General features: G+C 53.4%; 5 protein-coding genes across 5 annotated transcripts; 3 read left to right on the forward strand and 2 right to left on the reverse strand.

Moving 5' to 3' along the window:
* Window positions 1–306: 306 nt before the first annotated feature.
* BDP55DRAFT_636942 (IGR protein domain-containing protein) lies at window positions 307–984 on the reverse strand (the record flags this gene model as incomplete). The annotated part of the gene is made up of 1 exon (XM_060572943.1): window positions 307–984. The coding sequence occupies one exon, from the start codon at window positions 982–984 to the stop codon at window positions 307–309; it is 678 nt and encodes a 225-aa protein (XP_060424239.1).
* Window positions 985–1399: 415 nt separating this feature from the next.
* On the forward strand, window positions 1400–6616 carry BDP55DRAFT_592234 (SNF2 family domain-containing protein). Its single transcript, XM_060570939.1, has 4 exons — window positions 1400–1766; window positions 1817–5044; window positions 5100–5541; window positions 5600–6616. The coding sequence occupies exons 1-4, from the start codon at window positions 1697–1699 to the stop codon at window positions 6177–6179; spliced, it is 4320 nt and encodes a 1439-aa protein (XP_060424240.1). The 5' UTR covers window positions 1400–1696; the 3' UTR covers window positions 6180–6616.
* A 234-nt stretch (window positions 6617–6850) lies between these two features.
* BDP55DRAFT_733275 (exocyst complex component Sec10) lies at window positions 6851–9601 on the forward strand (the record flags this gene model as incomplete). The annotated part of the gene is made up of 2 exons (XM_060580063.1): window positions 6851–6947; window positions 6999–9601. 2 exons carry the CDS (start codon window positions 6851–6853, stop codon window positions 9599–9601), a joined length of 2700 nt encoding a protein of 899 aa, XP_060424241.1.
* Window positions 9602–9870: 269 nt separating this feature from the next.
* On the reverse strand, window positions 9871–11173 carry BDP55DRAFT_733276 (kinase-like domain-containing protein; the record flags this gene model as incomplete). Its single annotated transcript, XM_060580064.1, has 2 exons — window positions 9871–10880; window positions 10954–11173. 2 exons carry the CDS (start codon window positions 11171–11173, stop codon window positions 9871–9873), a joined length of 1230 nt encoding a protein of 409 aa, XP_060424242.1.
* Window positions 11174–15363: 4190 nt separating this feature from the next.
* Window positions 15364–16110, forward strand: BDP55DRAFT_562945 (Frag1/DRAM/Sfk1 family protein; the record flags this gene model as incomplete). Its single annotated transcript, XM_060570196.1, has 1 exon — window positions 15364–16110. One exon carries the CDS (start codon window positions 15364–15366, stop codon window positions 16108–16110), a length of 747 nt encoding a protein of 248 aa, XP_060424243.1.
* Between the last annotated feature and the right edge of the window lie 141 nt (window positions 16111–16251).

Here is a 16251-nt window from a genome sequence, read left to right on the forward strand (position 1 = left end):
CCGTCAGACCAACAACTCATGTACCTAATGTCGTAGCTCATGCGCTAGCCATAGGTTGGCATCGTGTTTACGCGCACTCTCTTCCAAAATAGAGAACTGGGACGAATCGGAGGGCGAACTGCTCGTCAATCACGCTAACAATAGAAATGGAGAAGCTTATATGATTCGACTTGAATACCCAGACAGTCGATGATCGCTGTCCATTTTTCAACCTCGTATCGTACAAGATCTATGAATATAGTACAGTTGGTGGTGTCAAGTGGTGTGAGGCTGGAAAACGGGACAGTCGCGCAACCCCTAATCGATTTATCGTAGACCCTGAGCCTCCCTCTCGGCCTTGCGCGCGGCAATGCGCTTCCTGAAGCGAGTCTCTGCCCTTCTGCGCTCACCTCCATCCACCTTGTGACCCTGCTTGTGCTCCCACATGCCCTCGGACACGACGACCTTCGCGCCTGCACCGGCCTTCAGGGGCAATGCGCTGGGACCAGAGATCGTGTGCGAGCCGCGAACCGTGTATCCTGACGGCCTCGTGAGCTTTTCGATGTCTGCGTTGCTCACGTCGGTGTGCGCCGGCACGTTGACGACCAGCTTCTTGTCTGTCTTGGGGTCGCGCACGACCTTCAGGTACGCCTCCCCGTTCTCCACATGCTTAAAGTCGCCGCCGGCACCGAATGCACCCTTCCTGTATCGATCGAGCCAAGTGAGGAGGTAGCGTCGCGTCCGTGGCGGTTCCAAGCCGAGCTCTCTGAGTTGTGTCGAGGAGAGGGTGAAGAGAGAATCCCATGTCGGGAACTTGTCGACGTGCTGGCTCAGGCCGCGGCCGAGAACCTTGAGGAGGGTCGGGACATCGGGAACGAGGGGTATCGGTGACGGAACGGCGGGGATTTCTCTCGTCTTATGAAGCCATCTGGCCTGGCACGTCGGTGCGACGGGGGCCTTGTGGAGGAAGGGGCTCAGAAATTGCTGGATCCGTGGCGCTCTCATGTTGACCTGTGGGAAATTAGTACCAATTGAACGTTGTGTGCAGAGATACTGGGCGAATTGACATACTGAATGGACAGGTGAGCTTCACAAGCTGTATGCTTGGCCAATTTCGAGCTTGCGTGGGTGATGTCGTCGAAATCAATGGATCTCGCGATGTTCCTCGACTGCTGTCTCCCAATTTTTGTTCCGACAGACGCTAAGGATCGGGATAACTTTGTCTTAGGTAAGCTGATCAGCTCCAACGGAAGGGGCCCGTGCATTATGATCTGACCGCCTTCCATATTGGCTCCACTCTGTCACCCATGCTGTCATGGTCTGCCGAGGGTCGTTCTGCCGGAGAAGCTCCGCTAAATTAGCAGTGCCCCTCCATCTGTCGCGCTAAAACCCAGGCGTCTTTGGAGGCAATGCGACGCGACTTTGCCTCTTACTGCCTGCTTATCGATTAAGCTAGGTACCGAGGAGCTTCCTTCCTTCCTTCCATGCCCGAGTCGCATGTTGCACTTTACCTCACTCAACTTTCTCTCTTCTTCCAATATTTTCTTTCCGGAGACAACACAATAGTCATATACAAACCACTCTCTGATTTCCTTCGTCTTCCCGGTCTTTTCTGCTTGTTCATACAGTTTCGACAAAGCAAGCATGTCTCCAGCTTATACTTAAGTCCCGATGAAGTCGTTGATAAGAGTGTTAGCAACAGTGATCAAGATTAAACATGGCTCGCACAAAGCAGACAGCGCGCCGCTCAAAGCCACTCCCAATAACCACTGCAATCTCATTTCATGGTCTGTTGAATTTAGCCTGGAAGCACGCATATTCTGACTAATCTTCTTAGAACCTTGGCCGGTTGACTTTATTCACCAACTGCAGAACCTCCCATCCAACGATGAGGCTCAAACCCAAGACCATGATGCGACTGAGCCATCTGCGAAACGAGTGAAGCGATCGCACGAAGATGTGAAAGCACTCCTTGTGGCCGAGGAAGAACTGGAGTTTGTGCGAAAATGTCCTGAGAAAACACTTCCCTTTACTCGATGCAATGTCGGACCCCATTTGCACCTATTCTCAGACAAATCGAAGGAGTTCAGAATTGCCTCTCGCATCAAACGATCAATCCCGTCGATCAACGTCTCTGTCGCAATCCATTCAAATTCCCTCACTCAGCGTCTGACAGTTTGTCTGGATGTCTTTGCCAAGAAACGGGAGAAGACTAATGGCGAAGGCGAAGTCTGGGTGGCACTTGATGTCGCTCTGCGCCCTCAAGGAGATTTTCTCTCTATGGTGTTTTGCTTCAAGCTCTATTGGAATGAAACTAAGACGCCATACAGCTGGTTGCGATCTGTGAATGAGCGCCAGATTAGTCAGAGCATTCTTGATACTTTTCTACCTGACGAAACCGCCTCATCCGCCTCAAGTTCGAAACAACAGAGCTGGTCCCCATTGGACTTTTATGAGGCAGCTCATGTACCACCTGCCGAAGACGAGACCGCGCTATCGATCGAAATACCCGAGTTGGCAGCCAAACTCTATCCCTACCAGAAGAAGACAATTCAATGGCTTCTCAGTCGAGAAGGTGTTCGCTGGAAGGAGGCAAGCGTGGACTCAGTTTTGAACATCGAGGAGCTACCTATCGCCTCAGATACCGATATCGCACATAGCTTCCGCAGAGCTCGAATCGAAGGGGGATCTAGACAATCCTTCTTCGTCAGCGACCTGTATCATGTCGTCACTACCGACCTTACAGATTTTCAGCAAGCCGAGCGGGGCATCCGAGGAGGTATCCTAGCTGAAGAGATGGGCCTTGGCAAGACTCTCGAAGTCATCGGCCTGGTCACGCTACATCGCCGACCCCCGACCGATAGTTACATTGTCACGCGAGAGGGTGAAGAGCTTCTGACAAGCGGCGCAACTTTGATCGTTACGCCAGAGTCATTGAGGAACCAGTGGGTTGCAGAGCTTCAACGACACGCACCTCACCTACGAGTCAAGTTCTATCCGGGGCGCAAGAATGTCAACTTTGAGACCGAGGATGATCTCCGTGCTGACTTGGCCTCATACGATGTGATCATCACCACATACCCAGTCTTATCAGCGGAGGTACACTTTGCTACGAAGCCCCCTGAGAGATCTCGGCGCCAAGAGAGAAAGTACGAACGTCTAGTGTCGCCCCTGACGAGAATATCCTGGTGGCGTGTCTGTCTTGAAGAAGCTCAGATGATTGAGGGCGGAGTAAGCGGGGCAGCTGTCGTCGCAAGAGTACTGCCCCGTGTCAACGTTTGGGGCGTTACTGGAACACCAGTGAAGAATGACGTCAAAGATCTCCATGGTCTGCTTAACTTTTTGCGTTACGAGCCCTATGCATCGTCTACACAGGTTTGGAGAGCTCTCACAGAGTCACACAAGCCTCTTTTCAAGTCTCTGTTCGGCAGTATTGCCTTGCGCCACACTAAGCAACTTGTCAGACACGAGATCGCTGTGCCGCCACAAAAGCGATACGTCATTACGTTGCCCTTCACCGCCGTGGAGGAACAATACTACGGCGAGATGTTCAAGACTATGGCCAAGAATTGTGGACTAGATCTTCTCGGTGCCCCTGTAAAGTCCGATTGGACACCAGAAAAGAGCGAGACTGAGATGCGGGCGTGGCTTAACCGTCTACGACAGGCAGCTCTCCATCCTGAAATCGTTCAGATACGCGGCACTGGTCGAAAAGTCGGACCTATGCGGACAGTCGATGAGGTTCTGGATGCTATGATTGAGCAAAGTGAAAACGACATTCGAGCCGACCTTCGGGCCTACCTCCAGGCCAGACTTACACGCGGTCAGATGCTCGAAAACAGTCCCAGGGTCAAAGAGGCTCTCGAGATATGGGAGAAGGTCAAGGTGGATGCCATGGATCTTGTCGCCGAGTGCCGACAGGAGGTGAAAGCTGTCATAGGTACGCTATCAGGAGAGGTTTTGGTCGCAGATCGAGGATGGGACGAGAGCGACCAAAATGAAGCCGATGATGGCGCGACAAATGCTCTCGTTGGCGAGGCCCGCACCAAACTTCGACATGCTTTGGAGGTCCTTCATAAAGCGACATTTTTCTGTGCAAACGCCTTGTTTCAAATCAAGAGCAATACGGACATGACTGAACCGGATTCCGATGACTTCAAGAAGTATCAACAACTTGAAGACGACGAGTATAGCAAGGCTCAGGAGGTCCGACGAGAAATCCTTTCGGAAAGTCATGCCAGAGCAATGTCGCTTATGAATAGTCTGGGACGCCAAGCCGAAACACAGTCTTTCATCGAAATTCCAGAACTAACATTGAGCGGGCCGAAGGGACTGGAAAGCGCCCCGACGCTTGACACATTGGAAGAACTATATGGTGTCCTCAATGAGCAGGCAGATCGCATTGATGAATGGAGAGAGGCTCTCATCGGTTTGCTCTGTCAGGCACTGATCGATGAAGAAGCGGAAAATGAGGTCACGGGTGAAGAGTTCACCGACTCCACGCAGATCCAAGAGGAACTGATCGTCCATGTGCAAGTCCTTCGTGCCGCCATTGCCGACCGTCAGGACGCCATCTCAGGGCTTCAGAATGCGTTGGTTCGTCATGAGACCAACGTTTCACTGATTGCCGCAGAGAATGGCGATGGCCCAGCCCCAGAGAAGTTCCTGGCTCTCAATGACGCTAGAGATTCAGTGAAGCCGTCCCCAGTTAGGCATGGCTCACTTCGCCGTGCTATTGCTGAGTTGCGAGGTATTGCCTCAAGGCTACCAAAGGATGGCGGCGGCCGGGCAAGCCTTGAGCACGGGATTGTGATCAAGCAGATTCAACAAACACAGGCGCATATCACCGCTCAGACTAAAGCGGCTACAGCTTTGGAACGGGAGACCGACCGTTTCACAACTGCAATGAATGCCAGGGTTGAGTACTACCGACAATTGCAAGCAGTGTCAGACAGTGTCGCCCCCTATGAAGGCCCCAGCGATGGACAGGCCGTAGCTTCTTGCATCGCGAGCGAGGATAATTACCGCAGGAAGCTAGACTCTTCAAAGGCGAAGCACAGATATCGTGAGTTCTTCCTAATACGTTCGTCTTGATTTGAACTAAACAAATGTCTTTCTAGTGCTGAATCTCAAGATGGACGGCGGAAAGTCTAACGAGCCTCGGATGTGTATCATTTGCCAGTCAAACTTTACCATTGGAGTTCTGACAGTGTGCGGCCATCAATTCTGCAAAGAATGCATAAAGCACTGGCACAAGGCTCATCAGAATTGCCCCATGTGCAAGAGGAAGCTTCGACTCACTGAACTCCACGATATTACTCTCAAGCCCAGAGAGTTGAAGTTACACGATGAGACTCCAGTTTCTGCTTCGTCCCAAGTGAAGAAAGACGAGATTGCCAAGGCAGATGGCATCTACTCTCAATTCAGCACTAAAAAGCTTGCCCAGATCAATGACATTGAGTTATTGAAGATGTCTTTTGGAACAAAGGTTGACTCGATTGTCAGACACATACTATGGTTGAGGGAATCGGATCCTGGTGCCAAGTCTGTCATCTTCACCCAGTAAGTCCAATAAGATGAAGACCTCCTTAGATTTCTCCACTAACACTTCAGTTTGCAGATACAAGAGTTTCCTGACAATCCTGGGCGAAGCATTCAACCGCTACCAGATCGGCTTTTCCGCAATCGACAGGCCCAATGGTATCATGAAGTTCCAGAATGATGCTAGCATCGAGTGTTTCATGCTCCATCTCCATGGCCGGGCAAACTCGAGTGGGCTCAACCTTGTCAACGCCAGCCACGTCTTCCTGTGTGAGCCGCTGCTGAACACTGCGCTCGAATTGCAGGCGATTGCTCGCGTAGATCGCATTGGACAGAAAAACGAGACAACGGTTTGGTTGTATCTGATTGAGGGGTCGGTGGAGGAGTCGATCTACAACCTGTCGGTCAAGCGACGCATGGAACACATGGGTCAGAAGTCCAAAGGAAAGTCCAAGCAGTCGACTCCAGAGGTCCAGGAGCCCACTTTGGAGGCTGCCAACACTTTGGAGCTAGAGCAAGCTCATCTCAACCAACTGATGAGTAAGGATAAGAATGCAGGCGAAGCGGTTGCGACTGATGATCTCTGGGAATGCCTATTTGGGCGTGTGTCCCGGCGTATTGCATCAAGCGTTGCAGAGGAGATTGTTCATGAGGACTAAGCTGTCCTTCAATCTGCGCAACAGAGAGCTAGCAAGTATATTGTTTGGTCAGAGAAGAACAGGACAACGCAGGCTATGAGGCGTTTGGTGGCTTGGTTTGGAGGGACACCGGTGGTGGTATTGGCACCAATCTGCGGGTAGGGATTCTCAATGTTTGAGTATAGACAACTTCTATCGAGACATGGTCGCGGCGTAGCCCGCTACTAGGCTAGAATGCAACACAATTGACATTCAAGATCTTACACTTGAAGAATAGAGAGCTCCAAATTGAGTGATCGCCAGCATCCCAGACCTAAGCCAACTTGCCCCAGGTATGCCGTATTAGGCACGTCTGTACTATGTAAGTACCTTAACTGAGGTAAGTTCAAGGGACCTCACCTCAAGCATTTAGGGGTTTCGTGGTTCAGGGGCCTGTCCCCACCACAACTGGCGCCAGGTGCTGCGGGGACCTTGTTGGAGAATTAGGTCATAATTGAACCCCGGGCTGACAGACAGGCGACCAGCATCGGAACCATTGTACAGCATTCCAACCACAACCTCAGCAACCCCGCCTGAACCTCCCAGCTACAGTTTAGTAGCCTGATCATGTTTTGAAAGCCTGACAATCGCCTCGAGGCTACACGCGAACACGATTGCATCCCAGATGCACCAGCTATACCCCGTACGCCAGCATGTATAGGTCTCGAGGGACTGCTCCTCAGGGGGGCGGCATCCTCGGCGCCTTGAAGGCGACTGAGATGCTGGATTCGAGGCCGACGCTCCCAGCAGGTTTGCTTGTCTTGCCTACCAAAGAATCGCAGGAAAGCTGACAATGGGTAGAAATTCTGGTCGCCATATTAGACTACCTCCCAGTGGCAGACCTGATGCAGGTCGCTCGAGCGTCCCGACGAATGCAGGAAATGGTATACGACGATACGAGATGGGTCACTCGATTGAAGAGCATGGGGTGCTGGGACGAGCAAGAGGCGAGACGCCGTTTTGAAGACGCCGTGAGGAGGAGACGAGAGGCGGCAGAACGTGCAGCGAGCGCAGCGAATGCAACCAACAATCAGCCAGGCGCTCCAGCAAACCACGCAGCACCGAAACCCACGAGTACGACTTTATTCGATGCTACATTAGAAGAAGAGCGCCGGAAGCGCCAGTCTATTGCACCCCCCATCGATGGATTCGAGAAGATGACTGTAGGAGCCCCTGCGCCGAAGGACCCTTTCAAAGACCCAGAAGCACTATTAGACGTGATCAAGAACGCCAAAAGTGTGAGAGGACACGCGAGGGAAGAGTATGGGAAGATTTACGGCTCATTGGCACCTTTCTACTTTGACCTAGCAAGGGCAAAGAGCCATACGGATCCCATCGTTTTCCAAGTCTTCAGAGACCCCGAGCGACAAGCCAAGATGCTTTCGAATCTCCAGACATTTGCAAAGAGCGACTGGGCGCAGGGCTGGAATCAGAGGGAGGAACGACTAATGACCATGACGAGCATCTTTGAGAGCGCTGTGCTGCGGGAATTCGAGCAGGGTTACGAGTCTTGGGATGTCGACAACAGGATGAAACGGTATGCCCATGTGCTGCACGCGCTGAACGGCGGTAATGCTGGGACGGAGCTCTTTGTGCAAAAACACCCCATCTTCAGCGACGAGGAAGTCTTGAGGGCGAATTCGGTGGACTGCATCAACCGGGCCAACCCAGACGACATCAACCTGGAGCCGTCGCGCATGTTCTTCGAGACCCTTCTACAGAAGATGAACGAGCAGGCGGAGGTTATAGAGCGGGTATTCGCTAACCCTGACATTGTGTTTTGGGAATTGATGGAAAAACTCAGGGAGGATATTATCATGGATTACATCACGCCGCTTTTTGACGCTGCACATGACCGGAACTTGCAGGCGTATCTCAGGGCTGTGGCTGGGGTTTTTGAGCAGGGCATGCTTTTCTTCCAGTCGCTGTCAACACCAAAAGCCTTCAAAGGAAGTCTGGAAGAGAAGGCGAAAGAAATGATGTTGCGAGTCTTTGAGCCACATCTTGACCTCTACCTACAAGAGGAGCTCGACTTCTTCACTCAGCACGCCGAATCAGAGGTGGCAGAGTGGGAGAAGAAGCTGTCGGAGCAAGACGCTTCGGTCGAGTCGTTCTACATGAGTAACTTCAACAGGCAAGCGGACAAGAAGGACTTTTTGAGTTCCTTCAAGAAGGTCGTCATGATGCCGGTTACTGTGTTGCCCTCTTTTGGAACCTCGGCGAAACCCGTGACGCCAAACGGCACTACTGCTCTTTCGCCAGAGCCATCGAGGCCGCATACGCCCAGCCTTGCCCCTGGCGCGGACGGGAGCGGACGGCTGAGTCCACTGCCCGAGAAGGCCCCGACTGATGAACTGGCGGCCAAGGCAGCCCTCATGGCGTCGCGCATGGAGGGCATCAAGACGCTTTTCAGCATCGAAGTGGCACTTAACCTCACACACGTCGCCAAGACGAGCATGGCGCGTGCATCCAGCTTCATCAAGCTGGGAGGCCAATACGGCGAAGAGGCGCGGGAGCAATGCGAGACCATCTTCGTGGTGATGCTCCGCATCCTCGGAAACAGGCACGTCAAGCCTGGCTTCGACAAGGCCGTGGAGCACCTCTCACACTACAACCCTCGAGAAGTCAGCGACCACAACCAATCCGGCGTGGCGCCCCTGGTGACCTTTATCGAGCTCGTCAACGTGGGCGACCTCATCTCGCAGATGATTGACGTCTTCTTCGAGCAGCAGCTCGCAGGGCCCAAAATCGCCGACAAGAATGACTTCCTCGACCCGTCGGGCATCGCCAAGAAGAAGTGGGAGCAGATGCTCGACGAAAGCGTCGCGGCGGGGCTGAACAAGGGCATCGACGTACTCATGGACGAGGTCGAGTACCTCCACGGCACGACGCAGCAGCCGACGGACTACAACCCGGAGGAGACGGGCGGCATTCTCGCGGACCCGGGCCCCACGCCCACGGCGCAGCGCATCAAGGAGCTCGTCTCGGCGCACACGCGCATGCTGGTCGGCAGCACCGACAAGTCCATGCTCGACGTCTTCAACGGCGAGGTCGGCCTGCGCCTCTTCACGGCCGTGTGCAAGCACCTCAAGCGCCAGCGCGTCAGCACCGAGGGCGCCATCAAGCTCATTGCCGACATGAACCTCTACTTTGAGTACATCCGCACCCTCAAGAACCAGGACCTGCTGGCGTACTTCAAGGCACTGAGAGAGCTGAGCCAGATTTACCTCATCGACCCGCGTCACGCAAAGGAGATGGCCACCATCATTGCCGATGGCGACCGCTTCGAGGGCGTGTTCCGCGCGGAAGAGGCCTACGAGTTTGCGCAGCGCCGGGCGGATTGGTATCAGGTCAGGAAGGATGTCGAGAGGGCCATGTACGGGATGGAGTGCTCGCTGATGTAGAAGAGCACGATACCGAGTGCACGAGGAGGGCCAAGAAACTAGACGATGCAAATGATGAGAAAAGAAAGCCTTGATGTTTTGTGGAGTACAAAAGATAGATCTTCTCAGAGCCATTGGGAAGAACCTCCCCTTTAAATAGCCTGTCCCATCCTTAAAAGAATATACCCCCCCCTTCCCTTTACCCATTTGCCTCTGCCATAACGCCTGTGATGCTACATACTTTTTTCGAGTGTGGAAAGAATTCGTAAAGACTGCGTTGTTTTGCAGATCTAAGCTCCAAAATTGAGCTTGCGAGCCACCTTGGCGCCCCTATCCTCGTCAACCATGCCGGGACGCCGCTTCAGGTCCGCGCCCATCTTCTCCTCGCCGCCGCCTTTTCTGGGCAGTTCCTCCTTGCGCGAGGGTTTCGGCTCCGTGCGCCACCAGTTGTGATTCAGCATGTCCCTTGCGGTGATGCGCTTCTTGGGATCGAGGATGAACGTCTTCATCAGGAGATCGACACCTTCGGGGCCCACCGTGCCGAACATGGCCTGGTAGAAATCCTTGCCCTTGACGGGCTCGGCATCATCCGGCACCGTGTAAGCGGGAAGCTTGGTCACTCCGGGCCAATTGTCCTCCGTTGGCGTACCGACGGCACGGCAGATGAGGGAAATCTGTTGAACCTCGGTCTCGGACGGCATGTACGGCGCACGAATAATGAGTTCCGCAAAAACGCACCCGACACTCCAGACATCGACGGCGCCGCTGTAGTGCTTCGCGCCAAAGAGTAATTCAGGCGGGCGGTACCAGCGTGTGATGACCTGGTTCGTCATGACCTGGTACGGGTCCGCGAAGCTCCGCGCGAGACCGAAATCGGCAAGCTTCACCTCGCCGTCGGCGGCGATCAACAAGTTGTTGGGCTTGATATCGCGATGTAGGACAAAGTTTTCGTGGCAGAACCAGACGCCGCGGGTGAGCATACCCATCCAGGCCTTGATATCTGCGGCACCGTAGCGGACGTTGGCCGTGTCTTTGATGAGCATCTCGAGGTCGCCTAGGGGTAGGTATTCGAGTACGAGATTGAGGTTCTGGTCCTTTGAGGAGAAGACGGAGAGGAGGGAGATGATGTTGGGATGTTGGAGCTCTTGGAGGTGCTTCAGTTCGCGGACGGCATCCGGGGCCATGCCTTCTTGGTATTCTTTCTGGACTTTGATCTTCTTGATAGCGACGAGGGAGGAGGTATTCGAGCGGAGGTGGCCAAGGAAGACAATAGCGTAGGTACCCTCTCCGAGTTTCTTTCCTGTAGGTAGGTGCTTGTCAGCGAGGCTCTTTTCTGTCGTACCATGCGATCCTTCAGTGGTATCTCAACGAACCCTTGACATATTGCTTCTTCTCCACCTCATTCATCTGCTCGGCAAGATCTAAAGTCGGGGCTGTCGTCGGGACGGGCGCGGCCTTCTTGTCCTTGGATGGCTGCGGGGTGCCGTTTCCTGAGGAGACCTGAGCCGACGACACATTGCGGAAAGGTGACCCGATAGTCCCCGCTGGCTTCAGCGCGTCGGCGGCACGAACGACGAGTGGTGATGCCGACATTGTGGGTGGCCGTGACTGATGTCGTCGCGATGCTTGAAGTTGATGGAGGGACGAGGCGACGGCTGAAGTCAGTAAGTCGTGGTAGCCTTGTCAGGCGTACCGGATGTTGATTGGCTAGAGGTGCCACAGCTAGGACAAAGCCACATTCCGGCAGGTGCGCCCCTCCCGAGATTAAAGCGGGGCCCGGGTGTGCATTTCGACTGAATTGAATTGCAGCAAAGTTCGGATGACAGAAGGCAAGTGTTTCGACCGGAGGAAACCTCCGTGATGCCAATACACGGTACCAAGTCTTTTCAGATCTCCAATGTTCCATCGAACGCCTTACTGTGCAAAGCCACACAATGACCCAGCATCACCAGATCTTAGTTGGCTGTATTCTTTTCGCTATCGAACCTTGCGCTCCTTGCGCCATCTTCACCTTACGCGGCGCGAAGATCATCAAGTGACATGGGCACAGGGCGCGAAGCGGAAGTTTCTATGGAGCGGTCCCCGAACCCGCCAGACTATGTGACTACCTATCCGAAGAGCAGGTGTACGGAGTACGGATACTACGTGTTGGGGGAAGCACCTAGAAATTGCGGCGGTGCAGGAGAACAAATGCCCAACTCGGATGGATCCGAGGTGGTGGTGTTGTAAATTGTTGGTTCGCGGACATGGTTGTTCCCCGTCTCTCCGAAAGCTGTGGCTGCCAAGGCTGAACATGCACAAATGAGTTCAGGGCTCTCCCCCTTCAGGCCGCATGTCAATGAGAGTAAGCAACCAACAGAGGAGGTGTGGAAGACTCAAAGAACTAACGTATGGTCGATTCATTGATTCCATTCTGACCTTGCTTCCCCGGATGCAGGTGCCAGGAAAGATAATGTTGAAAACTCAAATCAGAGAGTCAGCAATTGAGCAAATCAGGCGAGTTGAGAGCCCCGATAATTTCCCTTTAGGCGCTTGATCCGGCCAGACTCACGGCGAATCGCGACTTTTGCGATAGCGAACCTGCGGTCTAAGACTCAAAGGTGCCTTGTTAGCCTGTAAGGTAGGTAATTAGGTACCGTAGAAACTCGAGCAACTCGAACTTGCGCTAGCCCGTGCCAGCCCTGCTAGCGCTCTGGCAGAATCGTAATACTGCCTAAAGTGGTTAAATGCGGCCGCCACCTATTTTTGGCGTAGGTTAACATTTCGATCGATCTGACCAATGAGAGCTCGCCGTCGAGGCCGGACCCACAATTGATATAATTCAATAATTATTTTGGCTTTCTCGTCGGTTTTGAGCTTTTCTCGTCGAATTGGCAAAAAGGGCAAAAGTGTCAATTGGAAGCAGTCGTACGTAAGCAACCGAGCCCCTGACTGTCCCCTGGCCCACTGCCTCCAACGGGCCCCTATTCATACGGCGGTTGGACTGTCGGGTCGACGAACTGCCCATTGATGCCATCACGGACTTCCTCTGCTGTGAAAATGTACTCTAACCCGTCGTTCAGAACAGCGAAGTCTGGAATCTCCTCTTGCAGCGTCTCCTGCTCAATGTGGGCTTCTACGTCGAAGAGCTCCCACCCAGTGTAATCGATGGCCTCGGCGGGCACGTCTTTGATCCGGATCTCGTCGACCTGGCTGCCATCGGGCCGAATAGATATTCCGCACTGCAGGAAGGCCTGGCTGACCATTGAGCCCTTCTCGTGGGCCAATTTAGCGGCTGCCGTCTCGACTGTTTTGGTGACCATTATTCTCTTCATACCCGTCTCCCACTTGAGCTCCTCCTGCTTATTCAGCGCTTTTTCTTCCTCGTCGAGTACGTAAGCGTCGGTTGCTTCTGAAAGCCACTGCTTGAAGGGCTTATTGACTGCGGTATCGAGAGGTTGGAGGAGGGAAGTGGTCCCTGGCGGTATGAGGCAGGGTGTGATGTGGTGCTGACGTAATAGCGCAAGGATGGAATCTGTCTTATGGAAGGAAGCGACATCCATTACCAATAGGTACTCGTCTCCCTTAGTCAGCGCTACCAATTCCTCTTCAATCCATCTTTTGAACAAGTACTCATTGTTGTAGGCAGTCTTGTTGAACTCAACTGTCACTCCTTCTGCGTATAATAGGCCCTCTTTTTTCCATAATTGACCCCCTTCCTCTGCGGGCTTGCCGTGGAATATTATTTTCGGTTTAATTCGTTGTATGCCGTCGGCGAAGATGTAGAGTATTAATGTGGCCTGCCGCTTGCCCCAACCGCTGCGGTCGCTCTTGCCAGCCACGGTTTTGGCCCCGACGTCGTCGTATGTGTAACCGTCTAGGTATTCGAAAGGAACTGGGGTCTCGTCGAGGTTGAGAATTCGCGAGTTAGGAAATCGACGGGCTGGACTTCCGAGTAAATCTCCGACGTTAGACCGCTTCACCTTAGCCAGGGCCATTTGATTAACTCGTCGGATAAAGGAAAGAAAGCTGTTGACAACTTTGAAGTACTCAGTGGGTAACTTCGTTGCCTGTTTGGTAAGTCGACGTCGGGTAATTCTCATACGATTCTGGAAGCCACGAAACCAACCGGGGGAAAAAATAAAAAGATGTTTGCTGTTCGGGTTCTGCTGGGCGAAAATCCGCTTAGCGGTCCTTTTGAACCAACTGGTACTAACGAGCTTTCCCTCACTTCGTCGCTGGCGGAAGGCGCCGTATAGCGCTGTCTCGAGCTCTGGCCACTGAGGGTGGTAGGCGTAGTTGGAGGACCGATTGACGATTGACTCGCGGTTCTGATACCAGGAGATAACCGTGCTTCGAGGGACTTTGAACCAATCTGCGGCTTCCTGGTATGTGGGACGTCTGTATATCCCTGGGAGCTCGGTCTCGCCCTGGCGCAGCCTCGGGGGGCAAATCGACTCTTCGTCGAGCTTCCTCACGCGGTGATGCTCTAAAAACATCAGGACGTTGACTTTGGTATCGTGGGTATAGTGGTGCTGGCGGCGCTTGATTGGGCCACTTCGCGGTGTATATTTCCGGTCTTTGATGGGGGTAGGAGCAGGCCCGCGGCGCTTAGCTGCTGGAGGTGTAATTGGCACTTTTGCCGTATTCGAATCCTTCTCGGCAAGGGCCCGTCGTGAGGGCATCGTGGGCACGTCGACGAGGCCCGTGGTGGAGGTGTAATTGGAGGTATAATTGACAGTATAATTGGTGGTCAAATCGGTGATGTAATCGGTGGAAGTGGGCAGTTGGGTAGGAGTAAAAAATGGAAAATAATCACTTACCGCCTTCCGTATACGGTTTAGTCGATTATATAATCGGATAAAACTGATCCCTCGAAAGGGCTTAGTGTGGGCCGCTAGCAGGGCTGGCACGGGCTAGCGCAAGTTCGAGTTGCTCGAGTTTCTACGGTAGGGACCTTACGGTCGGCCGCGCCACTACGTCATCCCCTTGTTGATTTCCTTTCCCCGAGACCAATGACATGTTAACCCCCACAACGCGCGCCCCGGCCGGGAAGCTTGCGCACCAAGTGTCCGCACCAAGTGCCGATCGAATCCATGACTTCAGAACTTTTTTGGACCAGCACGACCAGGTAATTTGCCAGGGGGCTGCCGAACGAACAATTCTACGTCGAGGTACGGATGGAGAGAGTGCGCCCGACCGCAGCAAATCAGGCCGGACCCATCGGGCAACCAACATGCGGGTAACGGGACGCCGATGACTCTCTTAAGTCCGCATACCCGACCTCCCAGGGCCACCTCAGTTCATTCTGCTCTCTTTTCCTCGACACATTGTCCAGGCACCGCCCGATGTTTGACGTACGCAGGCATCTCCCGCGCAACATTCATTAAGGACCCCTCCCGCGCGCTCCCTGCCGCGTGTGAAACCTACTACCAACGAGATATCTACCAAACGTGCTCAGACCTCCTTTTCGAGTTCTTTTTTCCAACCTTCAGCCCAAAGTCTCGTGATCCCTTCAAGGTCTACGGATACACAAGCAACGTTTGCGACAGTGAACAAGTCCTTTTCTGGTAAGTGATGCATTCTCGAGTCCACTTTTTTTTTCTTCAGTCGTCATACCTCGTCATCAACACTCCCAATTGGCGTCGTGAGCCTCGTTGTAGTACACCAACTGTCCCTTCACTGAACAGCCTTCTTTGGCGCGACGCATCGTGAAATTCTTGGCACCACAAACTTACACCCCTCACAGAACAACCACAAACACCACAAACACCACAACACCAAAACACACACATCCGCCCATCATGAGGATATTATCATACTGGATCTTCCCAATCATATCGGGCCTCGTCTGGCTCGGCATGCTCCTCGGCATGCTCCTCTACTGGATCATCGACACCCACCGCACAATCTACCCATCAATGTCGCCGCCCCAGTCCATCGCCTACATCAGCGACGTCGGCGCATACTACCTCAAACCCTTATTCATCACCGGCTGCGTCCTCACCACCGTCTTCCTCGACCTCTCCTTCTTCTCCGACCGCTGGCTCCGCCACAAGGGCCGCCTCGTGCCCAACACCTCCATCGGCGAAAAGATCCTCTACGGCTTCACAATCTTCTTCGCCATCATCGGCACCGTCGGTTTGATTTGTCTCAGCATCTTTGACACCTACCGCCACAAGAACCTCCACCTGCTCTTCCTGTTATTCTTCATGGGCGGGTACCTGCTCTCGGCCATTTTTATTTGCTGGGAGTACCAGCGCTTGGGCATCAAGTACCCGGACCACACATACCTCGCCGCCTCCTTCTGGATCAAGCTCGTCTTCATCCTCGTCGAGATCGTCCTCGCCATCGCGTTTATTGTCTGCAATTTCAAGGAGATTTACAACGCGGCTGCCATCCTTGAGTGGATCGTTGCCTTCATCTTCTCGTTCTACATCTTTTCGTTCACCGTCGACTTGTTGCCCGCGGCGAAGACGCGGAACAAGGCGAATCGGTTTTCGAAGCCGGGGATGAGTCAATGGACTGGCAGCGGGCCGGGGAACTTTTAAGGAGAGAGTGGTCGAGGAAAAGTGGTAATGGACATGGGAATGGGATACGATGAAAAAAGACGGCAAAGATAATGAGAGTTGGTGGATGGAGTAATCGCGGGCGTGGCGAGGCTCGCGTTGTATGACTTGCATTTGCATACC

Source organism: Colletotrichum godetiae, assembly GCF_030913485.1.
Source record: "Colletotrichum godetiae strain CBS 193.32 chromosome Unknown BDP55scaffold_60, whole genome shotgun sequence".
NCBI classification, from domain to species: Eukaryota; Fungi; Ascomycota; class Sordariomycetes; order Glomerellales; family Glomerellaceae; genus Colletotrichum; species Colletotrichum godetiae.

What these genes read in the sequence shown, in the direction of transcription:
- BDP55DRAFT_592234 (XM_060570939.1), top strand. Translation starts at nt 1,697, where the DNA reads ATGGCTCGCACAAAGCAGACAGCGCGCCGCTCAAAGCCACTCCCAATA. An exon ending in CACTGCAATCTCATTTCATG is followed by an intron (nt 1,767 to 1,816) that starts GTCTGTTGAATT and finishes TAATCTTCTTAG; the next exon opens with AACCTTGGCCGGTTGACTTT. An exon ending in AAAGGCGAAGCACAGATATC is followed by an intron (nt 5,045 to 5,099) that starts GTGAGTTCTTCC and finishes ATGTCTTTCTAG; the next exon opens with TGCTGAATCTCAAGATGGAC.